This window comes from Actinia tenebrosa, unplaced genomic scaffold (genome assembly GCF_029948245.1).
Source record: "Actinia tenebrosa isolate PJP-AT-01 unplaced genomic scaffold, QUT_ActTen_1.0 PGA_scaffold4__44_contigs__length_22323623, whole genome shotgun sequence".
Lineage (NCBI taxonomy): Eukaryota > Metazoa > Cnidaria > Anthozoa > Actiniaria > Actiniidae > Actinia > Actinia tenebrosa.
The window spans coordinates 11447321-11472937 of NW_028292581.1; the positions used below are offsets into that span (position 1 = coordinate 11447321).

Genomic DNA, 25617 nt, shown 5'->3' on the forward strand with positions numbered 1-25617 from the left:
TTTCATAAACCCGTTCTCAAGATATTATTAGTGCATATGAATGAGACCATAGGGGAGACAGAATGCCAAAACAATATATGAAAACATATATATTACTACTTTGTACACCCGCTTGAAAGAAAATTTCAAACGTATAGTAGAAAACCAATCGCGAAAAGAAAAATTCCATCATGTTTAGCCATGTTTGACTTTCGTCATTTTTACAATACGACTTATTTTTAGTTGTTTTTTAACGCCTTATAGTTATATAACCCCATTGAGACCCTCGCAAAGATTTTTACAATATTGTTCACGTCTTTTATTAGTAAACAACGATCATCCAGCAGCTGAGTAACAACAAAAGCTAATAAAATATCAAATTATTTGAAATAGGTTGCCTCGGCCGTTTTTATTTTATTTTTTATTTTTTTCAATTAGTATTAACCCAATAGTCATTTTTCTTTCATGGGCTAAATCAAAATAACTCTTAGGCAAATTTGTGTACATAGCAACTAGAAGAGATAACCAGCTAAAACTAGTGTGAGCTGAGTCGGTGTTTCGAATGAAACAATAATGGTACCGACGAAGGACTAGCGTCCGAAACGTCAGTAAGTTTTTTAATCTTTTCACGGTGTGTATAATTACCTTTTTATCATTATTGTTACATAGCAACTGACAAGTGATACTGGAATGTAGTCTGTAGCTCCCTATCTTAACATCCCCTCCCGAAGGCTCAAGGGATACGTTAAGGCTCATAAGAAAGGTATTGCCTACTCTCGCCGCCACTTCAGTTCCGTTGATCCAGGTTGCAAAAAGGAAGGTTTTCTTACCTGCTCTACTTGGCACTACACTGATTCGTCATGTTTAAAAGGAATCTTCTTGCGATTTTTACTCTGCAAGTTGTGCTCGTGAATCTCTATGGTAGGTTAGATATCTTACGACTTAAACAGCCGATAATTTAGTATCCATTGGTAATTTGAGCTATTAATTGGATCACACCACGCGTAAATTAAGTTTCCTATACTACAAGGGTTTTCTTCACGGCTATCCGGCATCCTCCCTCCGCAAAAAAACATGTGAGTTGTGTCGTGTGCATAGAATATTGAATAGTGTTGGTAGTGTGGAAAGTGTCCCCAATTAGTGCGAAAGCGCTAGAACGACTAGGTACTTAAAAAAAGATATCTTTTTAGGGCTTTAGGTAATGTCTACCCCAACTAATAACACGCACTCAGTTTGGTTTGAATATTAGATGTCTTCGTTTGATAAACGTTATGCTTATTATTGTCCGATACAGGTTTCGCGTCTGGTGTAAAGACAGATAAAGGAGAGAACTGTGTCTTTCCGTTCACGTACCAGGGTGTGGTATACAATGCCTGTACTACCAAGAATCATAATCGTCCCTGGTGTTCTACGACAGCCGTATACAGTGGGAAGTGGGGAAACTGTGCCACGACACCAGCCCCAACACCAGCCCCAACAGGTCAAAAATATCGCTAATCAATAGTTTTAGTCTTACTCCTGATTTTCTTAAACTTTGACTGCGACATTTTTATTGTGCAATGAAACTATGCTTCTTCTACAGAACCTCCGTCTGGCGTAAAGACAGACAAAGGAGAGGATTGTGTCTTTCCGTTTACTTACCAGGGTGTGGTATACAATGCCTGTACTACCAAGAATCATAATCGTCCCTGGTGTTCTACGACAGCCGTATACAGTGGGAAGTGGGGAAACTGTGCCACGACACCAGCCCCAACGCCAGCCCCGACGCCAGCCCCAACACCAGCCCCAACAGGTCAAAAATATCGCTAATCAATAGTTTTAGTCTTACTCCTGATTTTCTTAAACTTTGACTGCGACATTTTCATTGTGCAATGAAACTATGCTTCTTCTACAGAACCTCCGTCTGGTGTAAAGACAACCAAAGGAGAGGACTGTGTCTTTCCGTTTACTTACCAGGGTGTGGTGTACAGGGGCTGTACTACCAAGAATCATAATCGTCCCTGGTGTTCTACGACAGCCGTATACAGTGGGAAGTGGGGAAACTGTGCCACTGGAGGTAGATAGCATCATTAAACAATCTTTTAAAAATCCGGTTTGAAGATTTTTTTTTTTTTTTTAAAATTTCAGTGGTAGATTAAAATCCTACTAATTTCACTCCTTGATTTTCTGTGGTGTACTGTGGTATAGTAAGCTGTGTTGTGGTTTACTGTGGCGTGTTGTGCTGTGGTAACTGTGATGCGGTTTGCTGTGCTGTAATGCACTACTGTGGTTTGCTGTGGTGTGCTTTGCGTGGTTTGCTGGGGTGTAGAGCAGGCTTTTTATGACTGTGAAAACCTCAGGGCACAAGCACGGACATTGCTAAAGAATTTATTCTCCATCCAATTAATCAAATGCCTGAAACACGGCATGAACACGGCGCAGACACGGTCACGCATCACGGCACTCTCAGACCAATCACTTTGCGCGAGAAAAAAATCAGCCAATTAAATTCTAGAAAAGATCATGGTCAAGGCACGGCACGTTTACGGCACTGAACTTTTAACTGCATGCATGTGCTGTGGTATGCTGTGCTGTAGTGTTGTGTGGTATGCAGTGCTGTGGTGTGCTGTGGTGTGCTGTGGTGTGCTGTGGTAAGTTGTACTGTGGCGTGCTGTGGCGTGGTGAGTCGTACTGTACTGTGGTGTACTGTATTGTATTGTTGTGTGGTGTGCAGCGGTGTGAAATATATTTTATACTATAATCCAAAGAAACTAAAATCATAAAATCTTTACCCAGGCTACAAAGCGGTTGGTTGTTTCAAAGACACAATCAGTGATCGAGCTTTGCCTGTTCATATCGGTAACTTTGATCCTGAACGTCTCGTACAGAAGTGTTACGAGGCGGCCAAGGCCAAAGGCTATAAAGTTTTTGGCACTCAGTATAAAGTTGAATGCTGGTCAGGACCCAACGGTAAAGAGACTTACAACAAAAACGGAAATGCCGATACCTGTGTTGACGGCATCGGAAGAGTGCTTTCCAACTTCGTCTATGAAATCTATTGTGAGTATTTATTGAAACGCTTAACATCTAGAGCAAATTATTATTTTTTTAAAGAAACTTTTCAAACGGACTTGTGATCAACTCCATGTACTAAAAACATTACATTACGTGAACTAATATTTTCTATTTTATAATCTAAATTTCTATACACATTTATACATTTATTTGTTCGTAAACGCATAGAGTTTTATATATGCGTATAAAAACATTCTTTATTATTATTATTATCATTATTATTTCTCAAAGGTGGTTGACACATAGACACTGGGGAAGGATATGAAAGGAGTTTGAGTAAACGGGCATTGCTCTCTATACTAAAAGCTTGTAAATTCTTGAAAAGTGCGTTGAAATGTACGCATGCGCAAACGTTTTTCTCTTGGTAATAAGCACAGCCAGCCCTAGTCATCCACACAACCGCTGTTAGTGTCGTCACGCAACGCTCACTAATAAATAGCTATATATGGAAAATTTTTGAACAGAATCAAGATCGAATGTATTTTTCCTAACTTTTTATCAACCACATACATTTACTGAAAAATACCGCGACAAAAGCGCGAGCATGGGCTTCCTGTGATCAGAGAATTTTTATGGAGTCTAAGCTCAGCAGGCTTCCAAGAATTAATCTTAGTTCGTGGATTGGGTGATGGGCTTCCTGTGGTAAGAGAATATTCTTGGTGTCGGCAGCGTTGAACATAACAAATCCATTTTTAAAATTTACATTCTTTCACCACTAATAAGAGCATTTTTTTATCGTTATATTGTTAGAATAATGCTCCCAAGATTCCGGATGGATTGGAACGAATCAAAAGAAGATAAAGGATACTTACTCCTAGACAAACTAACCGTTTAAAACTTGACTAATTATAAGGGAATAAAATAGTAAACAAAATTATACGTAGTTACTAATAATGCCAATGATAATAAAAAATGTCCTCATGAAAGTCTCTTGTTTATGTTGTTAGCAATGATTAGAATGAATTAGACAATAAGATCATTGACTAAAAAATCCCTGTTCTTCTTCTTCTGTTACTTTCGATTTTTTCTTTTCGAATACCTGGACTCGGATAGTAGTACTATAGGGAAAAAGATGCAGCAATAGAGCAGCATTATATATTTAGCTGCGATAGGAGGTGTGAATCGTTCATCATCTTTAGTTTCCACATAGATGTGGTTAGTAAATAAGGACATTTTCTCTTTTCTTCCTTCCTTCTTTCTATCTTTCTTTCTTCTGTGACTACTTAAACTCGGGATAGAAATTTATAAAGGAAAAATCCAAGAAAAAGAACCGAAAAAAAAAAACAACATGAATTAAATTCAAAAATATTTCGTTCCGGTTTTTATGTAGCCTACTAAATTTTTCAAAAAATAGATCCTTACTCCGTAAGGAAACTGAAGGGACAATATACTACCTCGTGTATTCGGCTTTATATTTTTATTACGCACTTTATAACAGAAGAATACAATAAGCTTTTGAAGAAATGAGGCCTTTTGGCAGCGTCTATGTATCACATGTGAATCGAATTCTCAGTGATATTAGGTTTTATTTTGGTAAGTTATAAGATCAAGCCTAGCCTTCTAGCTTAGAATTAGTTGAGTCAAGTCTGAGTTTCTTCTGTCAAAGAAAAAAAAAGTAAAAATAAAAATAATAAAATACTGATAACCACGACTCACGTCGTCAAGACAACAACTTTATGACGTAAAAGAAGAACTCAAATTGCACCTGTAGAAAGACAACAGCTTGGGAGATCGATCAAGTCTCGAAAGGCTTTCTCGTTTGAGTCGAGATATATATATACAAAACTCTGTCATGACGGACAAGCCTCCTCCATATCCTGATCCACAACAACCTTATCCACCACAAATGCCAGGGTATCTCCAACAACCTGGCTATCCTCAACAACCAGGCTATTCTCAACAGCCAGGCTATTCTCAACAGCCAGGCTATTCTCAACAGCCAGGCTATCCTAGTGGTCAACAAGCTGGCTATCCTCCTCCTGTTGGGTATCCAAGTTATCCTGTAACCAGTACTACTACCGTAGTTCAACAGCCTACTACCGTAGTTATTGCTCCAACAGCCTTCCATGAGGTGCCGGTATCTATGTGCTGTCCAACCTGTAAGGCGACGATAGTCACTGCTACGGAGTATGTCACCGGTACATTAACTTGGTTGGCTTGTTTTGGACTCTGTATTATCGGGTAGGTGAAATACATTCTGAGGTGATCTAGTATATTGCTTGCTTATTAAACCGTACAAAACAGTTTTCATTCAATTTGTGAAGAATACCCGGGTTATGAAGTTAAATCATCGAAAATCGCACCGAAGAAATGGAAGTGTGTTCGATTCGAGCGGCAATTTGCTTATGAATAAATACACTGCAACCAGTCGCTTAACAATAAATAATAAATAATCTTTATTGAGGTTATCGCTGTCACCATAAGGTGATTTACAAGAGAGACCTCTATAGACCGATATAGGAACCTCTATTTATAAGTTTTATTTGAACCAATCTTAATTAATCAAACTTACCTGATAAAAACATAATTTTTAAAAGCTATAAAGTATTTTCTTGAAACTGGAAGAAGAATTAAGACTTATGTCATGTCAGTTTTCGTATAGTACCGTATCGTGTGTTAATTTAAGCAAAAACAGATGTAAATATAGGTATATAGCGATCGATCGATATATAAACATATGGATGGAGGAAATTCGAAAATTCATTTAAAACTTATACTTGTAAGACAAAATATATAGAAGTAATTTCCTACGACACTATTTCAAGGAGAGGTTCTGAAGAAAGTACGAGCTGAAAATGAGAAAGCGCAAGCTGAAAAAGGGCTATCAAAGTTCGCTCTTTTTTAAGGGGAATTTGCTTATATTCGTAAAGATTTCCGTTAGTCTTATCTCCCACTTTTGACAATTTTTATTTTTTCCATTTTCTTGGAAGTAAAAAGATTTTTCAGCACAGATTTTGCTTTTTAAGCAAGTTCCATTTTTTTTATTCATGAATAATTAATTTTGACATATTAGATAGTGTTCTAGTGGCTTTTGCATCGTAATTATACTATGACAGATGTTCCTGTCTATCTTGAAGAGTTATTGGCTTTGTTTGTTGTATATAACCCCTTCACTCACATGTAGCCCAAGCGTATACATTGTACTGATTTACTATACAATATATGGGACTTCATAAATCTTTATTTTCGTTCATTGAATTTTAATAAAATCCACTAAAACTTCTACAGCGTGTTTTGGTTGTTCTTAGCTTCACTCTGGGCGGATTTTGTTCAGTCTAACTGCACTTTACCCACCGGAACGAAATTCGCTCAGAGTGAAACACGCTGTAGAAGTTTCAGTTGATTTTATCAAAATTTAATGAACGAAAATGAAGATTTATGAAGTCCCATATATTGTATAGTAAATCAGTACAATGTATACGTTTGGGCTACCTGTGCTTCACTTCGGCCCCGTCCACACTATGCCGGATAAATTTGAATCCTAATTTTTATTTATTCGGTTAGGCCTACCGTCCACATTAGTCGGAACAACTTCTCCACCGAAAACGAATTTTTTCGTTGGCTACGCAGGCTAGAGAATATTTCGTACCCGAAATTTTTCGAATACGATGACGTCATGATCGTCATGGGAACATGGCGGGAAGGCTAAAAATTCACCGCGGGCTCAATTTCAGCTTCGATGCACATGCTCAGATGTGCAATAAAGTATTTTGCCGCCTCTGATCGGACTAGTGTGGACGCGCAACATTTTATCCGTTTTTATGTTTTATATCCGGCATAGTGTGGACGAGGACTTAGTCTGATGGCTGGGTTATACTAATTGCATGAGTGTGTGTGTTTGCATGAGACTGAGGGGGAGGGAGGGAGGTGGATTTTAAACAAAGGGAAGATCTGTGACATTATTCAATAATATATTTTATATATCTTATTATTGTCTTTTTCCCTACTCCTGAAAAAAACACAACTTTTAATACTTGATTTAAAAAATTGACTTCCATTAATACCCTGAGGACTGTTCATTTTTTACCAGGGAGAGGGAAAGGTGGGATTTAAGTGGAAGGAAGTAGTAGTGGGAAGGGGCTAATAAAAGAGTTCAGCCTAATGGGGGGAGGGTGGGGTTGGAGTGAAATTGATGTGATAAATGTATTATCTCTGTATTATGACTCCAGGGTAAAAGTATTGGTTATGCTCGTCACATCTCTTATGGGTAAAAATCAACAAATTGGTATTCTTTTGGGTATTAAAATTGAATTTTAGAATTTCAGCATTTCTTGGTATCTTTTATGGTATCACTTAGGGGTAAAAACTCTTCCAACCACGCCCTTATTAAAGGAATTTTGGTGTATGTTAGGGGTATTTTTGAAAATTTCTGAAAAATGTTATTATAAGATGTACAATAATTCAAATTATAATAATGATAATAATATACAAATTGGTTTCATATTACAATAAAAGTACACATATATACAAGAAGTCGAAAACTTATGAGAACTTATATAATATATACATATATTTTAGGTGTGATGCTGGCTGTTGCTTCATTCCGTTTTGTCTTGATTCAATGAAGGATGTAGTGCATACATGTCCAAACTGTCGCTCTCAAGTTGGTGTTTTCCGTCGCATGTAGAACAAGAGAAATGTAATATAAATCTTAATTAATTATATCATTTGTATTTATTCGTTTTTTATTTATAACTTTATGAGAAAGAAATATATAATTTTGAGTTAATTATTATATTAAGCACACATAAAATTATAAGTGAAATAATTAGTTCATATATATATATATTATATATTATAAAATAATATTTAAAATATTTGAGCGCTAATGGCTACCATGTTTATATCAGAATGCAGGCAAAGATATGCTCGCTCTACAAAATATCCCATAAAAGCAATATCAAATGGCTGCTTTTGTCTCTGTATTGTTATATAAACACTCTGGGATCGGTCGGAGCTGTAGAAAGCCCAAAAAGCAAGAGAAACACTTGGTTACGCCTTATGTTCCTAAGCTTGCTTCTCTCCTACTCTACAGCTCCCAGCATGTTTATATCACAGTACAGAGATAATCTGCCTGGGAGTGTTTTATATTCCTTAACTGTGGACGCACATACATGGATGCATTGCTTTTAAACAGAAATAATATATATCAATTGTTTAAAATGATGAAATTGTAAAAAAAATTATAACTTTGTGGATCAGTGCATGCCATATTGCTCTGACAGATTTTTTTTTCATAAACATTTGGTTTAAATCATCATAATTGCCACAAAGTTAATATTTTTATTTTTATTTCATTAGAAATTATGTGCCTGGTTGCTGTAACATAAGCTTGATTGTCATTAATTACTATATACACCTAATTGAAAAAACGTAGCAATTATGCATAAAATGTGCACTGGAAGGGAAAACTGCAATACACATGAAATTAGCATAATTGTTTGTCTTCCCATGCTCCCCTTCAGTCTTAGCTTTGATGATATAACATTTTTTGAACCCAACAACGTTTTTTCAATTAGGTGTATGCCAACCAGAGATCAATTAGCTGATAAAACAATTTAAGCAATTTGACAACAAACTGTAATGGTTTGCAAATTAACATCACAATCATATGAATATATAATGTTTGTAAACAAATTTTTAACAGACCGCAAAGTGCAAAATAGTAAATTTAGTACTGTTTCACAGATTATTTTAAGCACTGTATTACTACATCCATTAACAGGTGTAACCTGTTTTGAGAGTATTATAAAAGAAGCCTGTATAGATACCACTTAAAAATATAGCATTGGAAAATAAATAATATAACAAATGGTGTTGTTTACTGCAGTTTTGATGAAAGGGAGGCCATTGAGGTTTATTTCTGTTATACTATATCTGTCAATCACCGTATCCTATCATCCCCAACCCCAATCCAGGTCGTCCCATAAAAATTGAGAGTTAACTTACCTTCCAGTCACACATGGCAGTAACTTAGCTATTATACAAGTCTTGGATGTGAGCTTGACCTAGATAGCTGGGGATTAGTTTTGGTCTAGCTGTGGAATATAGGGTCGAGATAGGCTGGTGTTGAAGTGACGTGTACTAAAATCAAAATGGCGGACAAAGAGGTATAGAAAAAGTTGTACAAAAAGAAATCGTTTTTCCCCCGTTCCATTCTCTGGATTTTCGACGCTGAGATGGAGCAGCTATATCAGCAAACAAACAGGTAAAGATTTCATTATTTCGTTGAATTAGAAGTGCCTTTTACGAAGGAAAAATTGTGTGTTCAATGTATAGTAACGTTAGCTTAGTACGTACACCGGACAAAAGTTTACGTTCTTCTGTCATCGAACTAGTGCGAAGACGTTTAACGATTAGTGAACAACGAGTTGATGATTACTTAAAGAAGATCTATATCAATTTTCACCCCTTCTTTACATATATTCGTCCGTTTTCATCCTTAGGTTTCTATTTTTATCTTATTTTTTATTTTGTCATCAAAAAGTCCTGAGCATCCCATTTAGTACTGACAATCTTATTGTTCACATAGGGCTATGGGAACTGGTAATATATTTCTTTTATAGCTTGGAATGTTTTTATTCCATTTTGGAGCACACGCCATTCCCACACACATTCGTTTTGTTTTCAAACTGAAAATGTCTATAACCCGGAGTAGTCAATCGATAAAAATCGATATCGATAAAAATCGATAGAAATCAGCTGATTTGTATCGATTTTTATGGGAAATCGTTTAAAATCGATTTAAAAAAATGGTGTGAGTTCGATTTTTATCGATCAAGGTTTGACAGCTTTAATTCAATACAATAATGAGTACAATCATAAAATCAGCTTTATTTCACGGAAAGTATTCGAAAATATCGATGATAGTGCAATAGATTTCATAACTATTAATTCACAAGTAATTATATGTAGATCAGGCAGCTAATTATCCAAGTACTTTTGCTGTCTGTTCACTGATCACTATAACAAACTCCTAGTTTGTGTCATCCTAGTTTGTGTCAAGCTATGGTTACGAAAGGGTAATTGCCGGTGGTGTAAATCCGTAGCCACACGACCCTCATCGATAGAAATTGTTCAAGAACATAAATCGAAAAAAATCGATATGTATGTAATCAATCAATAGATAAAAATCGATAAAAAAATTTAGTGTGAGTTCGATTTTTAACGATTGATAGATAGAATCGATATCAATCAAATCAGCGGTATCGATTGTTATCGACTTATCGATCGGCAAAATTGATATCGATTTTTATCGATTGACTACTCCGGGCGATAAGCACCTGAAGTGATGATCCCTACTCAACTAGCTCTCAGTCTTGATTGAGAATGATATTTTATACCGAGCCTACTGACATTATTTGGTTATGTTGAGTGTGATATTAATCCTTTTTAATCAGACTCATTTTGCAAGTCCAAGGGCAGCTTAACAAGCTTGGAACTGTAACTGCAGATAATTTAATTGGTAAGAACCATTGGAAGCACATGCATGATCAAAAAGAGCTTATGCAATTATGATGCAGTCATATAGTAAAGAATTGCCGATATTTTTAACCAGTTGCAGTGCAGATTAGTTCAAGTTACCTGTATCGGTACTTTTTTACAGGTTCTTCGGTTTTTCCTCCCTCCACACAGATCAACTTCTAAGCTGCAATTTGGAAGAGAGCCATTCTCTACTGTCAATTTCCATTTATCCTGCTTATTTATTTACTTTTCTATGTGGGTGCTATATATAGTCACATTGCAACCATGAGCTTGTACCATACCTCTAATCACCTGCTGTTCCTGCAGGAGCATTACACACATCACACACATTATTTTATTTTTCTAGTTTTATATGTAATTGAGTCTGTTATCATCAACTATTTGACGATGTGTTATTTGTTTTAGAAGTGGAACAAGATATTGACAATGTGCTGCAAGAAGTATCATCTAATTGCGACAAACTTAACATACTGGTTAATAAAGAACCCCCACATAAAAGACAAAGTGCGAAGATGTAAGTCATTGTAGCTAATTAACGTCACGTGTGACCACCATCTCTAATGTTTTGATTGGACTTTTGGCAACTTTTTCTGCAATTCTACAATGCCAACAACACTTGACTCCCGCAAAACAAATTAATTTTAACTTAAAAAATAAAGATTTTCAAGCTTATTCTCAGCAATGTGGTTGGGAAGTGAATTCTTTTGAACAACATAATATATTACAACCATTTCTGATAGCAGGATCAAAACATAATTTTATTCTGAATTTTTTGAAATATTGTAGTTGGTTGATTGGAGATTTGAAATTAAACATGAAGTCTTGGAATCCACATTTGACTTCTTGACATTACTGGTCACTTGTCATGTGGATTGTGTTTTTTGAGCCAGTAAAATAGGCCAACAACTGAAGATACGTAGGTCATCTAAACTAAACATAATAGTGATGAAAATGTAACAATTAAAACACCAGAACCAAATGACATAAATTTGTTTCGTGTATGGTCTGTGATTGTCATTCCCTTGACAGTTGTTCCTTTGTTTCCCAGAATATTTCATTGGCCTCGGTTATTGTTTAATGTATGAGTGTCATTCCCTTGAGAGTTATTCTTTTGTTTTCCAGTAACACTTCACAAACACTGAGTAACTGGAGAAAGTTTTGAATGATTGTATCACTCACTTGGGATTCATTCCTTTGTTCTATTTCCATAGCAAAGCAGACCAATTAATCTATGATCTCAGACATTTACAAACAGCTTTCCATAATTACCAGCAAAGAAAGATACAAAGAGTGAGTAATTTGAAAGACACGACATACTTGCTTTATTAATAGTAGAAAATAGAGATTTCAAGTTTCTAGAATTTGTAGCACAAGAAAAAACCTTATCCACATATGATACTCCCATATAATTGCGAGTCTGTAGATCACACTATCTGCAACCAGTGGTAAGAGGCAGCATATTACCCTTGCTCAGTGCATATTTGCATCACCTGTGCTTTCCAAGTTTTTTCCAAGTATAAAGCTAATTATATTTATATACAGTTTTAAAAAACGTATCATTACATAATCACTGGCGATTAATCTTCAGGAACAAGAAGAAAGGGAAAGAGATGAATTGCTGAACAGGAAATTTGCACCAAATGTGAGTATAAAAGTGGGAATAAATAAAAGGGCTTTCATTGGTTAGGACATGGGTGTTAATTGGCCTGTTTTAGGGGGAGCAGTTGACTTTTTTGGAAGCTAAGAAATGTTTACTTGGTTTTGCATTTACTAAACAAGTCTTACTACTAATATAATAATAATAATAATAATAATAATAATAATTTATTTCTTGTAAAACGCATAACTTACTAGGTCTCAATGCTTTTTACAGGTATTGGAAAAAAATTTTTTTTTGGATAATCATTGAACTTTGTGTGCTAAAACTACAGAGATATCTATCTGTTATTACTGTATGTTAATAATATTCTGCCTTATTTTAAATCTTGTCCATTTGCAGAGCAGTGGAGAAACATCTATTATGATAGATCATGCTCTCCAGCACAACACAGGACTACAGAATGCAAACAGAGGATTAGATGACATGATTAGCAGTGGTTCCAGTATATTAACAGGACTAAGAGAGCAAAGATATACCCTCAAGGTTAGCTCATGGTATCTGAAAGTGTTTATAGAAGCTTTGTTAGGGGTAAAATCCGACAAGCGACAATACGCCTGTAAATGCCAACATGAGATCCACAAACTAGGGAAGAAGGACAGACTGCTTTTACTAATAAATAACAACAGCAGGGCCCTGCGATTAGGAGTAAACTCCAACAAACGACACAAGAACGTTCCCAAATTGCAACATAGGTGGCTGTGTATTATTTCGATGGAGGCTATACTGCCTCTTTATAATGCATTTTTATAACTTGTACAATATATGTACATGCAGGGATTTATAAAAGAGAGTCAAAGTGCTCAGTTAATTCAATCCAAGTCTTGTGCCCCCTTAACATCTCTGTTAATTAGACATGGTTTCGGCTGCAAATTTGTGTTCTTAAATACTTTAAGGCATGGTTTTTAACTCCTCAACCCCCAACCCCACCTATCCCTGCATAGATTATTCCCCCTGGGAATTATTGAGGGTTTTGGTCATTCGACTTGCAGACAATCAATAAATTTTGAGGGAAAAATGTTGACATTAAAGTCCTCATTTAGAGTTGAAGATTTTAATTTGGGATCTGTGACCTTATATTTTCAATAAAAGTACCATAAATGCATACCATAATTGATTTTGTCCACAGGGAGCCCAAAAACGTATTCTTGACTTAGCCAACACATTAGGTTTATCTAACACTGTAATGAGGCTTATTGACAAAAGAGCCACACAGGTAAGAGAAAATAGACAGACAGTCAAATCAACTACATTCCCAGAAGAAATAGTTAGTAGAAGTTGACATAATTTGTCATCAGGGAAGTCAAGATGGCATGGTAATAAAACTTGACAGAGCAGAAAAACAACAAGGCTGCTACTTTTGCAATTTTTTTCTTTATCTCTCATTCATGCTAAAAACGTTTAGTGTTTCATTCGTGCCTCTTGTGCTTTAAACTTTTCACAAAATTCTGCTAACCTCGAGCAATTCTACTTCAAGGTATTAGCGAAGATGTTACTTTTTGTACTATCTCTTCCAACGTTCAGGGCGTTATATCTCAAATACTCATTCCTTAAATTTCCCCAAATTTTGGTATTTTGTTAATCATCCCCAAAAGAGCCTGTTTATGAATAATTATAAAGCTTATTAACGCATAAGCGTCGAAAGTAGAACCCGTTTTTCTGCCCTGTCAGTAAAACTCAAGCTTCTCACCCCTGAAGTGTGAGCTGAGTTGGTCTTACAGGCTATCCTGGCTTTTCATTTGCCAAATGTCAGAGAATTGGTGAAAATGGACAGAGTTAGTTTAGGCAAAGCATGAATAATTTTTTTCTTTTTTCCAGGACAAATGGATTGTGCTTATTGGAATTGTGGTCACTTGTGCTATTATGTTTTTAGCTGTTAAGTATCTCACATGATCTTATGAAACTAGAATCATATAATTTAATTGTGCTAAATCAGGGGGGGTTGGTCATTCCACCAGCCGACTGCCACTCAAATTACTATGATCAAATTATCAATCAGCTACATTCATTCAATGCACCATGAACAGTTTAATGACAGCTGCATTTAAGCCTTAGTTCTAGGCCAAATTGAAAATCAGCTCAAATTATTATTTGGCCAAATTATAGAAGATAATTGCTTGGTTTCAGTCATTTGTTAAAAGACTTTGAATCTCATTACCTGCTCCAAATGGTGGTCAAACACTGACCACCATGTGCTGCTGTTAACCAGAAAGAATTCTAATACTCCATTTTATGGTTACATTCAGTGACCACGAATAATAGTTCCTAGCCGAGGCTGGAGTTACTGCGCATGATAGGCTAGGAACTATTATTCGTGGTCACTGAACGGAACTGTAAAATGGAGTATTGAGAACTAATGTGATTTAGCTGATAATACAAGTATACTTAAGTTAGGAAAACCCAGCTATCCATGGCCAAATTATTAATAAAAAGCATTGATAGGCCATGGATGGTTGATTAATTGACTGACACTGACAACTGAGCTAGTATCATATATATATATAATATATATGCTACATGGCATGATTAATAATTGTAGGTTGACATGACTGTAAAAGAGTTTAAAATGCATCACAATTCATTATTATCTTATTAGACTTTCTAGCAGACCCTCCAGACTCAGTTGGGTTGAGGATTATTGCAGTACTAGATGCACAGAGGGAGGGGTAAGGTAATTCAAACCCAACCTACCTTACTCTACTCCTAAATCCTTTCATATAGTAACAGCATCACACTTAATATTACAAAGGATACTGCATCATATTTTTTGCATATTTTCTTAGGAACAATGAATTATATATAATATTACCCAGTAGTGAAAGGCTACTAGTACATTTTAAGTGATGTAATTTTACATCAGAATTATATACTAGGTAAAATGAAATGTTTCGCTTGACAAAACCAAAAATGACAGCAAAACTGACAAACTACCAACAATAAAATCTCATACAATTTACCATTTATTATGCAATTAGTCAGATTACTGTAATGTACAAAGGATTAAAGATGCTCAAAAATAAATATTAAATTCATTCAGTTCTTTACTTTATCTGGTTTGTCATCCAGTGAGTCTAGACTACTGAGATCTTTTAGACTAACTGCTGCAGACCCTCGTTTAGCAGGTTGTTGCTGTTAAAGAGAGAGAGAAAAATTGAAACATTTGTTCTGTGGTCACCAATTCGTAGTGAATCAAGGGTGGTGTAGTGGTGGTGCCAAGGTTGCCCCTCATCTTTGGGGACTCTGATATGATTAGAGGGGTTGGTAAGATTAAGGGGGGGGTGTTATTTTGAGAAAGTGTTAACGGGCAGGTATCACATATTGAGGAGGGTTGAGTACTGCAGGGTGATTGAAGGGGGGTTATGCAATCATTACCTCTATCACGTAGGGGGGTGGGTTGGGTTATGCTGATCCCCCCACCCCCCATGCAAACCATAAAGTAATTCATTGTATAACATTTCTAAGCCTCCGTACAGGATTTTGGTTCGATAACCAATTATCAGTGATTTGGTAGTCAAAAGGTACTAGCTAAGGGACTGACAAATAATGGACAGATAAATGGGTGTTTTGGTTCACTTTTCCTTAGCAGTTGTCTTACAATAACACTAGGATCCCCCTCTTCTTTCTTTCTCAATCATAATAATTACTTACCTGAGTTTTGTCTGGTTTCCATCCTATAAAATATAAAATTTCAAAAGTAGCTGGAATACTTCCATCATCCAAACCATACATTTCTAGCAGCAAAAGATAAATAGATAAATAAGTGAATGAAGGAAGGACGGGCAGACAGTGTAATAAACCCTTTAAGAATAGTGTGTAATAATATCATGAATCCACTGTCACCTTTGTATATAGCTGCTGCTGCCTGGAGTGTGTCTCGATTGAGGATATTTTTCCTTTTCCTTGAAGCATTGTTTTCTCCCATTCCTGAAACATACAAAAGGCATAATAATTGGAAACCAGGCAAGAGAAATATTTATTAAATAACAGCTAGTTCTAGTAATTATAATAATAATAATTGGAAACCAGGCAAGAGAAATATTTATTAAATAACAGCTAGTTCTAGTACATGTTCTAGTCGATTGATGGACATACTACCATTTTAGATTAGAGAATCTAAAAGAGATGAGAGTTGGCCGACTGTCAGCTAATGGTCAATCATTTGCTGACTGTTGGCCAATTAACTGCCGACAATGTAAATGCTTTTTCAAGGCTTTTTTGAGTCTTGCTGTGGGCCAATGGAAAGCCAATTCAATGATTGGCCAATTGTTGATAAAGTGAGGTATTGGTGAAAAGATAATCTGGCAGCCATGACAGGAGGCAGAAACAAGTACTGTCCTTACCTTTAAGGTCATTTAATAAATCAAACATGCTTGGGTACCCAACAGTTATTTCATCAGCATCCTTGGTCAAAAGAAAAATTCATGAATTCTCTAATGTGCAGTACAGTTTCATATATAAGAGACTGCCAGGCCATCACAGTTAATGATTTCTGGGGAACTTAGTCTTCAATACTCACAACTGTAGTAAGGCTGAAGCCTGCTCTTGTCAACAAGTTTCCAATATCTCTCATTTGAGTGAAAGGAGAAATATGAGCCGCAAAGCCCTGATGGAAAAAAATAGTTTTTTCAGAGTTGCTGATTATAATCTGCAATTCCATGTGATGATTTATTATCACTATCATTTACAAAACTTATTGCAATGACATCATACATGAGGATGTGAAATCATAGACAATGACAAATGTCAAGGATGCATGGACAGAAGGATGGATGGGAGAAATATCAAGGATGGATGGGAGAACTATCAAGGATGGATGGGAGAACTATCAAGGATGCATGGACAGAAGGATGGATGGGAGAAATATCAAGGATAGGATGGGAGAACCTATGAAGGATGCATGGACGGAAGGATGGATGGGAGAAATGTCAAGGATGCAGGGACAGAAGGATGGATGAGAGAAATATCAAGGATGCATGGACAAAAGGATGGGTGGGAGGTTGGATGGATGGATGGAAGCAGAGTTTGGTAAGTGGGTGGGTGGGTGGACAGATGGACGGATGGACAAACAGATGGATGGATGGATAGATGGATATATGGATGGGATGTAATTGACAATAATCTTAGTTCACCAATAAATCATATGAAAAATTGCATTCTTGCCCCATTCTCTTTCCATCTCTGCTACCTGCAGAGCAGATCTTAGTTGGTACAGTGTATCTCCAGCAAAAATAGCTCCTATGAATGCACCATCTGGTTTAAGACTGTATAAAACCTATAAGTATTCAACAAAGCAATTATATATATTATTAAATAAAAGTACTTAACCATAGCCAGCTATAGGATCACAATCTAGCTTAATTATTGCAATTATAATATTTAAAAAAAAGATAATGAAACAGTTACATAAAAATGGATCAAAGGGAAATGGAATTAGAGTTTTAATATGGCAAATTTTACCCAAATAGAGGTTTTGCACCATAACGTGCCGATGCTCATACTTCGATCACCCTGGGCTGCTTGTGGTTAGATGGCAGAACAATAGAATCCCTTTGCTGTTGGGAATTGAATTCTTTCTCATGCAAAATAATTTCCTGCCACCTGACATGGCTGCTGTCATGGTGCAAAACCTTGGCATATAATGACCAATATAAGTTGTCTGTTGGCTGAGATTCTTACTTGTTGAAATGTTCCAGGAAGATTATTAACCCAGTGGAGACTGCAATACAGATTACCAGATTAGAATTTAATATCAATTATCAAATTTCTGCATACTATTTTTTTGAAAGTTTTTAACATAATCATAATTCACTAGTTTTATATTGGTTGTCTTACCTTAAACTGCTAACAATAAGATCAAATGTTGATTCTTTAAAGGACAAAAACTCTTCATCACCATTTATTTTTACTGTAGGAATATCTTTTATTTCACATTGTTCTAATAATTTTTCTGCTGAATCATATAATACTAAATTTCCAACTTGTTCCTGAAAAAAAAAAAAGAAATTTGGTTAAAATTAGTAAGTGTAGTGTATTTCCTATTTAAAACAAAATGCAATTAATGCCTTTGTCATTATAACTACAACAATCAATGATAATGATGATGATGATAATAATAATAAACTTTATTGTTTCAAATCTTATTGGTTGGCAAAAGTGCTTTGATAATCAGAGAGACCTAATGATGATGCATGATGAAAATGCACGATGGAAATGCACGATGATGATGCATGATGAAAATGCATGATGGAAATGCATGCTGATGATGCATGCTAATGACACATGATGATGCATGATGAAAATGCATGATGAAAATGCATGATGATGATGCATGATGAAAATGCATGATGATGATGCATGCTAATGATGCAGTACATGGATTGGATATCCAGTGTCTCTTACTAATACTTTGAATTGGACTATTTCTGATCACTATTCGTAGGATTTAGAATATATATTTGATGAATATTTGGCCTAAACCCTGGTATAAGAACCTGTGAATATAAACATCACAATAGCCCAAAACAAAGCTCATATTAAAATCAAACAAAGCACAACAATAGAACAGGACAATTACCGCTGCTACACCGAGGTAAACCAAAATATTTGGTTTGAAGAATTAATTACCTTTGAAAGATGCTTTCCAATGTGTCCTCTCCCGCAACCAAGATCAAGTACCATGGGAAAGTTTCTAGACCATATTATAGAAGCTACATGTTAGTATTCCAGCCAAGTTTCAGCTAAACAGGCCTAGTTATACCAGACAATAATTTTGCAATCGAGTGTGTGTATGATCCGGAGTAGTCAATCGTTAAAAATCGATATCGATTTTGCCAATCGATAAATCGATAACAATCGATCCCCGCTGATTTGATTGATATCGATTGTATCGATCAATCGTTAAAAATCGAACTCACACTAAATTTTTGTATCGATTTTTATCGATTGATTGATTATATACATACATGTATCGATTTTTTTCGATTTATGTCCTTGAACAATTTCTATAGATGATCGTACGAGGGTCGTGTGGCTACGGATTTACACCACCGGAAATTACTCTTTCGTAACCACAGCTTGACACAAGCTAGGAGTTTGTTATAGTGATCATTGAACAGACAGCAAAAGTACTTGGATAATTAGCTGCCTGATCTACATATTATTACTTGTGAATTAATAGTTATAAAATCTATTGCACTATCATCGATATTTTCGAATACTTTCCGTGAAATAAAGCTGATTATATGATTGTACTCATTATTGGATCGAATTAAAGCGGTCGAATCTTGATCGATAAAAATCGATTAAATCGATAAAAATCGCGCTCAATTTTTTTTATCGATTTTAAACGATTTCCTATAAAAATCGATACAAATCAGCTGATTTCTATCGATTTTTATCGATATCGATTTTTATCGATTGACTACTCCGGGGTGTATGATAAAAGGAATTCTTGTGGGGTTTGTAAACTTCCACTAATATGAATTCAAGATAGATACCATGCAGCATGGAATAGATAATCTGTACCTTGATATATCATTTATCTTGTCAGCAACTCTACTACCAATCTACAATTGAAAAAAAATTGGAAATATTAAGTCTATAAGCCTTATATGAATTAAGTTTTATAAGCTAATGCAAAAGGTAAAAAAGGTGATATGGCAAGCCATTTTAGGGCTTTTAATACTACTAATAAGTTAACACATCGTAAAACGTATATGAATTCAACAAGACTCCATACCTCGTCTTTAACGTAATCATAAAGAGCCACATCTTCCCTCATAGCAGCTCTGTTTCGTTGGATTCGTTTTACTTTTCTGTCAAAAACATCCATTATATTGTCTTGTTCGCGCATCGAGCTGTACAACCTCCTTAAATAAAGCCAACTAAATCTAGAAGTTATGTTTTTTAAAACCATGATTTTCGTTTTGAGCTTGAAAGGAACTTTTATCTCTTACACTTGAATTCGTCCGCCATCTTGGAAATCGAGGCTACCGTGAGAAGACTAGGTCGAGAACGCAGGAAAAAAGGAGGGAATGAAGGAATGGAATTTTACTAAAAGAATGAATGTGAAATTTAAAAAAAGAAGAATTTAAAGTTTAGTTCAACATTTATACTGTAATAAATGACCTGATAACTGATACCTAATGTAACGTTTTATTCATATGTGTATATTTCCTCTTTTACTCCGACGAAGGACTAGAGTCCGAAACGTCAGTAAGTTTTTTCATCTTTTCACGGTGTATAATTTACCTTTTCATCATTACTGTATATTTCAAGGCTTTGTTGCTTCCTAAGGAGTGTCACTCTGATTTGACCCTGATCGTTGGAGGGGAAAATGGCGCGGGAAAATGACCAAAGTCCGTTCAAAACTATTCCATCAGGTCTGAATATAACAAATAAAATATAAAATGAATTTAGAAATTACATGTAGAATTAGGAAGATTTTATTGTACATTCATACGTATCTCAACCTCTTTCAACATAAACTTTTGCAGATTCCGTCAGTGCCCGGTATGTTCACCGGAAGTAAACTATCTACTAAAATTAACTACCCGCAAATCTCCAAACCACCTGCTAACCTGCTATATTTATACAAGCAAAATATGCCAAATGTGATGTTAATACAGATATAAAACAAGCTCGTAATTATTAATGCCACAATTCGATAGCAACTCGTCCTGTGGCAATATTTTTCTCGGATTTGCAATATTTTTGAAGTGATATATTGGCTTGACCCAGTCCCTCTGTGACATGCTTGTAGTCATAGTAGAGATGCTGTTGACGGCCGTCAGTAATGGCTTCCATATTTACTTCGTGATTTTCCTATCATTTTTAGCCTCGGTTGTCTACTTATCTTACCGACTTCTTCGTTTTCCCAAGCCGGGTCCATATGTAGTGAAATCTTTCATTAGAAAGAACACAGCGAGTAGAAATTCGCCCGTAATTATCGCTCATCGTGGGGGCGGCCTTGAAGCGCCTGAAAATACTTTAGCAGCGTTTCGAAAAGCCAAGGAAAATGGAGCAACGGCAGTTGAATTTGACTTGGATTTTACACAAGATGGTGTGCCAGTAATAATTCATGATTGCAGTGTAGACAGAACGACTGATGGATTGGGTAATATCTGTGAACTGCGGTACCATGAGGTTCAGAGGTTGAATGCTTCTGTCAGGCATCCTTTAAGGTTGGTTTGCATTTTATTCTCAAAATCATTTCTTGCTTAGGATAATTGCTAAAGTATGCTGAAAGTGAGTGCCAACTTTTTAAGAATAAGTAAATTTTATTAGGCCTAAAGAACGCTAGTTTTGCTAGAAGGATTTATAAAGGTAGTTCAGTTCATTCAGTTCAGTGTCGATCGTCTTCGAATAGTTTATCATAGTAACAGTTTGTTGAGGATAGTTAACTTCGATACATTTTATTCGTTTTGTTTGTTTCTTACGATTTCCTTGACCCCATTATTTACCAGAAATTAATGATTAAACATAGCAATGAAACTTGATCTAGCCTTATGCAATAAAGTACACTCGCTTAATTCTTGATGAACCGATATGCATGTGCTTACGAGCCAAAGACAATTTTGATATAAAAGACTGATTTAGATGCGTGATTCGCCACCAGATGTAAGTACAATTAATTCTAAATATAAATACTGTCTAAGCGTAAATAATTTCCCCACAAATGTAGACTAACTTAGGAATTATTGTTACATTTTAGCGAACCTTGTACTAGCTTGTACTAGTTTGTACTTGATCCACGATTAAACTCGAAACAGATACGTGAACATTTGCCAACTATTTAACTCTAGCAAGCGTATCGTATGGTGGTGAAATAGACATTTCCCGATATTTCTTACACAGTTTTATAAATGTGTTAAGACGAAAATAGAAGAGGGAAGTGTGATTGAACTTACCAGATCTTCAAAACAGTTTGAAGATCACTTAGGTGTTCTCCTCATTATGTATTCTCTCCATTACGTATTTGAATTTGCAAATCAAATTTCTATAATAACTTCTTACTGTACATGTTTTTGCAGAGATGAATTCCCAAACGAGAGAATACCTACACTTGAAGAGGCCATCAGTATATGCCTTGAACTTGGCCTTCAAATGTTTATTGATGTCAAGCAGTTTACTGGTGTCAGCCAGGTATTTATAGTACACAGTTGACAGTTCTTATTCACATCATGCTGATTTAGACTAGTATTTTATCGTCACTGCATGCTCATTATATACTGAGTCACGGGAATTAAGATATGGAAGTTGACCATGACTGCTGGCAATGAGCATGCGAAAGGCATGTGATGCATCGTCAACCGCCACCAGGGGAGGTGGGTGGGGTGAATCCTCTACTCTCTCCGTAGGCAGCTTCTGACGGAATGATTCAAGGATCTGGGTGTGGCGCTTATATATGGAGGGGTCGCAAAGCATTACACCCGCCCTGCGCAAACTCAAATGTCCATAAATGGGGGACTGCTAAACTCCTACGTGACATGCCAATTATGTATGCAGTGAGAATAGTGAGTCTTGGGACATGCAAGTACTTGTGTAATATGTCCTAGCACAGGAAACCCAATTTAGATAAAAGTGGAAGTTAAATTTTTTTTTTTAAACAGAAAAAATACCCTTTATTGATTTTTTTGTATTTGAGGCCAAGATAGTGTCCTCCAGAACGAAAACAAGCAAAAATACAGTTCAGTACAGTACGTTTTTAGTAAGCTTTAGTAGCAAAAGACCTAATTCCTCTTGGTGCAAAAGTATTATTTCTTTGTTTAAAAGGCTGCGCCTGAGTAAAGATGTTAGCCAATCAAAATCAAGAAAAATGTGCAAAACTGAGTTGTTGAACTTTTCCTCTTGAAATTTTGAATTTCCAGGCCACCAAATAAAATAAAAAAACGTTGCTAATAAGTGCTTCATAACATTGACACAATATTTAATGATATTTTTATTCCAACGGCAGGCATGTTTTTATTTTTCAGTGGTCAATTTTTGCAGGCTTCATGATACCTCAGTTTTGCAGTGACTTCATTTCAAAGTCACTTTTTCAGATCAGCTGGATGTTCCTTGCTCTGTGACACTAGAATTTGAATTGTGTTTTAAGATGATTAGAAATAATTCTGATTGCTTCCTATAGGTTGCTGCTACACTGAAGGAGCTTTTCACTAGATACCAGCTTTATGATAAAGCAATTGTATGCTCGTTCTATCCAAATGTTATATTTGAGGTAAGTAATCTAATTTAATTAGTGATTTTCTGGGAAATACACCCATCGTATTAGTTATACGAACTACTTCCAGGACCCCAGTGACATATTTTCCATATCCTCACTAAGAGAAGATATCAATGACATCTTTCCCAATGTTTTGAAAAAGATTTTGTGAATGTGTCTATATAATACTGTAATAAGAAAATTAGAGGTTTGCTTGAAGATATGAAGTTTTTCTTCTCTCGCTGAAAAATATTTTTATTATTATATAATAAGTTATCATCATGTTATTGAGAGAAAAGGAAATGATACTATGGTCCAGTTTTTAGTTTTCATGATAAAACATCTAATATTAGTTTTGTCGTTGTAGGTGCGTAGGGCAGATAGAAACATCTTAACAGCATTAACATGGCGTAAATGTATAATCTCCAAGAACCAGAATGGAGTTTCACGCTACAGAGAGTTATGGAAACAGATGATAACACCAGTGCTGGATAGAATATGGGAATTACATCTTCATTCATGGGTCTTTGACTTTCTTGGTGTTAGTGTGTTTCTTGTGAATAAAGATTCAGTGTCTAAGTAAGTATATGGTCCAAATGCTTGTAAATGGATGGATGCATTGAGTGATTGAATAAATAAATGAAGGAAGGAAGGAAGGGACGGATAGAATAAAATATGAATAGTATGTGGGAATTACATCTTCATTCATGGGTCTTTGACTTTCATGGTGTTAGTGTGTTTCTTGTAAATAAAGATTCAGTGTCTAAGTAAGTATATGGTCCAAATGCTTGTGAATGAATGGATATGAATGACTGAATAAAGGAAGGAAGGAAAGAAAGAAAGAAAAGAGGGACAAATAGAATGGGCGGATGGATGAATGACTGGTTGGATGGAAAGAAGGATAGATTAATGAAGAGATGGATGGAGTAATGGATGGATGGATTTGTAGATGAATGAATGGGTGGATGGATGGATGGAAGAAAGGTAGATGGATGACAAGATGGATGGATGAATGGATGACGATATGGATGGGTAAATAAATGGATGGATGGGTAGATAAATGGATGGATGGATGGGTAGATCAATTGATGGGTGGAATATAAGACATTAAAGCAATGTTTCCATTTAATGTAGAGTCTACATGAAAGAGTTTAAAGAACGGGGAATAACACTGGTATTATGGACAGTTAATGACCCAACAGAAAAGAATTATTTTACAAATTACCTCAAACTACCTATTATGACAGACTGTGTGTGCAACAACGCCTCATTCACAGAAGAATGATAAAAGTTGTGTAAGTAGCTTAGAAATGTAATCTTACCAAGTTTGTTTAATTTCACCTTCTATAGACCCCTTGCACTGAGTCCCAAGAGGAATTGTTCTGAAATGTTTTTGCATAAGAAAAGATGGCCTATTGTTTTGTCCCCCAGAACAATCCAATGCAAGGGGTCTGTGCTAAAGAAATTAAAATGATGTGCTGTTTGGCTCAAGCTCAATGTTTAACATAAATAAGTGGTATATGTGCAGGTATTGTTATAAATAAATATAAAAAAGTGATGCTTGAGAAGTGCTGAATCTGTTTTGAACAAAAAATAATCAAATTTAGAGCTTAGTGAATAGCTTTTTAAGTTCTATGTTGTACAGCCCAGCCCTAAAGTTTACATGACGTATTAAAAGACAGTAGAGTGACATGAGTTTTATTTGTCCCTTTTTGTACATAAATAGGTTCATTAAAGTAAAAACGTTATAAATAAAACCATAAATTTAAATAAAAAGATAAGCCAGGATATAATTTAGTTCACAATTAATTGTGATTAGTTAGAAATCTACTGGATAACATCAAACAGACTAATGTCACACACCCTCTAGCTGTTTACAGTATGACTATACCAACCAAGGCCTCCCAAAGAAATTTTCTTACACATCACCCAATTGCCCCATTTTACTATGACGTCACATCAAAACAATCTTCAACAATCTATTGTTTCAACGCAAAGGATCATGGTCATCGGAGGGGGTCAAATCAACGCAAATTCACCGAAAATTGTTGTAAAACCCGTATCAATCCACAAAGAAAAGATTATTAGAATAGATAGAATAGCCAGCAAACTCTCAAAATATTTTTTAGTACATATTAACACATATTATATCTGAATTTAACCAGGCCATTTTGGATTAAACTGTTTCGTTAAGAGCAAATTTTATTGAATTTTCTATTGGATTTGGCGATTCTATCCC

The 25617-nt window shown here is 35.6% G+C and overlaps 5 protein-coding genes across 6 annotated transcripts; 4 read left to right on the plus strand and 1 right to left on the minus strand.

Moving 5' to 3' along the window:
• Positions 1–740: 740 nt before the first annotated feature.
• On the plus strand, positions 741–3959 carry LOC116298000 (matrix metalloproteinase-9). The gene is made up of 6 exons (XM_089037206.1): positions 741–900; positions 1274–1459; positions 1562–1771; positions 1874–2035; positions 2755–3018; positions 3784–3959. Coding segments are annotated over exons 1-6 (885 nt in total). The 5' UTR covers positions 741–839; the 3' UTR covers positions 3786–3959.
• Positions 3960–4728: 769 nt separating this feature from the next.
• LOC116298024 (lipopolysaccharide-induced tumor necrosis factor-alpha factor homolog) lies at positions 4729–8846 on the plus strand. 2 transcript variants are annotated; one of them, XM_089037230.1, is made up of 3 exons: positions 4729–4922; positions 4959–5214; positions 7552–8846. In XM_089037230.1, exons 1-3 carry the CDS (start codon positions 4826–4828, stop codon positions 7658–7660), a joined length of 462 nt encoding a protein of 153 aa, XP_088893356.1. In that variant the 5' UTR covers positions 4729–4825; the 3' UTR covers positions 7661–8846. The 2 variants fall into 2 exon arrangements, with proteins under 2 accessions (XP_088893356.1, XP_031562223.2); XM_031706363.2 differs by having other exon boundaries at positions 4729–5214.
• Positions 8847–9113: 267 nt separating this feature from the next.
• Positions 9114–15219, plus strand: LOC116298018 (Golgi SNAP receptor complex member 2). The gene is made up of 8 exons (XM_031706356.2): positions 9114–9241; positions 10434–10498; positions 10924–11032; positions 11730–11808; positions 12107–12160; positions 12518–12661; positions 13305–13391; positions 13994–15219. Exons 1-8 carry the CDS (start codon positions 9213–9215, stop codon positions 14066–14068), a joined length of 642 nt encoding a protein of 213 aa, XP_031562216.1. The 5' UTR covers positions 9114–9212; the 3' UTR covers positions 14069–15219.
• On the minus strand, positions 15120–22217 carry LOC116298016 (arginine-hydroxylase NDUFAF5, mitochondrial). The gene is made up of 13 exons (XM_089037209.1): positions 22084–22217; positions 20426–20558; positions 19914–20177; positions 19700–19740; positions 18800–18863; positions 18008–18159; positions 17852–17891; positions 17328–17447; positions 16692–16778; positions 16516–16576; positions 16016–16099; positions 15824–15906; positions 15120–15304 (listed from the first exon to the last, which is right to left on the minus strand). Exons 3-13 carry the CDS (start codon positions 20088–20090, stop codon positions 15209–15211), a joined length of 1005 nt encoding a protein of 334 aa, XP_088893335.1. The 5' UTR covers positions 20091–20177; positions 20426–20558; positions 22084–22217; the 3' UTR covers positions 15120–15208.
• Positions 20884–25068, plus strand: LOC116298015 (glycerophosphodiester phosphodiesterase 1). The gene is made up of 5 exons (XM_031706352.2): positions 20884–21357; positions 22207–22318; positions 23304–23393; positions 23746–23957; positions 24513–25068. Exons 1-5 carry the CDS (start codon positions 20927–20929, stop codon positions 24661–24663), a joined length of 996 nt encoding a protein of 331 aa, XP_031562212.2. The 5' UTR covers positions 20884–20926; the 3' UTR covers positions 24664–25068.
• Positions 25069–25617: the final 549 nt, after the last annotated feature.

Coding starts and splice junctions, on each gene's coding strand:
- LOC116298024 (XM_031706363.2), top strand. CDS start 4,826: ATGACGGACAAGCCTCCTCCATATCCTGATCCACAACAACCTTATCCA. Junction 5,215..7,551: donor TTTGGACTCTGTATTATCGG/GTAGGTGAAATA, acceptor CATATATTTTAG/GTGTGATGCTGGCTGTTGCT.
- LOC116298015 (XM_031706352.2), top strand. CDS start 20,927: ATGCTTGTAGTCATAGTAGAGATGCTGTTGACGGCCGTCAGTAATGGC. Junction 22,319..23,303: donor AGTTTACTGGTGTCAGCCAG/GTATTTATAGTA, acceptor TGCTTCCTATAG/GTTGCTGCTACACTGAAGGA. Junction 23,958..24,512: donor AATAAAGATTCAGTGTCTAA/GTAAGTATATGG, acceptor CATTTAATGTAG/AGTCTACATGAAAGAGTTTA.
- LOC116298016 (XM_089037209.1), bottom strand. CDS start 20,090: ATGGTTTTAAAAAACATAACTTCTAGATTTAGTTGGCTTTATTTAAGG. Junction 16,100..16,515: donor TTTATTAAATGACCTTAAAG/GTAAGGACAGTA, acceptor TGTATGTTTCAG/GAATGGGAGAAAACAATGCT. Junction 15,305..15,823: donor GGAAACCAGACAAAACTCAG/GTAAGTAATTAT, acceptor TCTCTTTAACAG/CAACAACCTGCTAAACGAGG.
- LOC116298018 (XM_031706356.2), top strand. CDS start 9,213: ATGGAGCAGCTATATCAGCAAACAAACAG. Junction 10,499..10,923: donor AACTGCAGATAATTTAATTG/GTAAGAACCATT, acceptor TATTTGTTTTAG/AAGTGGAACAAGATATTGAC. Junction 12,662..13,304: donor AGCAAAGATATACCCTCAAG/GTTAGCTCATGG, acceptor TTTTGTCCACAG/GGAGCCCAAAAACGTATTCT.
- LOC116298000 (XM_089037206.1), top strand. CDS start 840: ATGTTTAAAAGGAATCTTCTTGCGATTTTTACTCTGCAAGTTGTGCTC. Junction 1,460..1,561: donor CCCAACACCAGCCCCAACAG/GTCAAAAATATC, acceptor CTTCTTCTACAG/AACCTCCGTCTGGCGTAAAG. Junction 1,772..1,873: donor CCCAACACCAGCCCCAACAG/GTCAAAAATATC, acceptor CTTCTTCTACAG/AACCTCCGTCTGGTGTAAAG.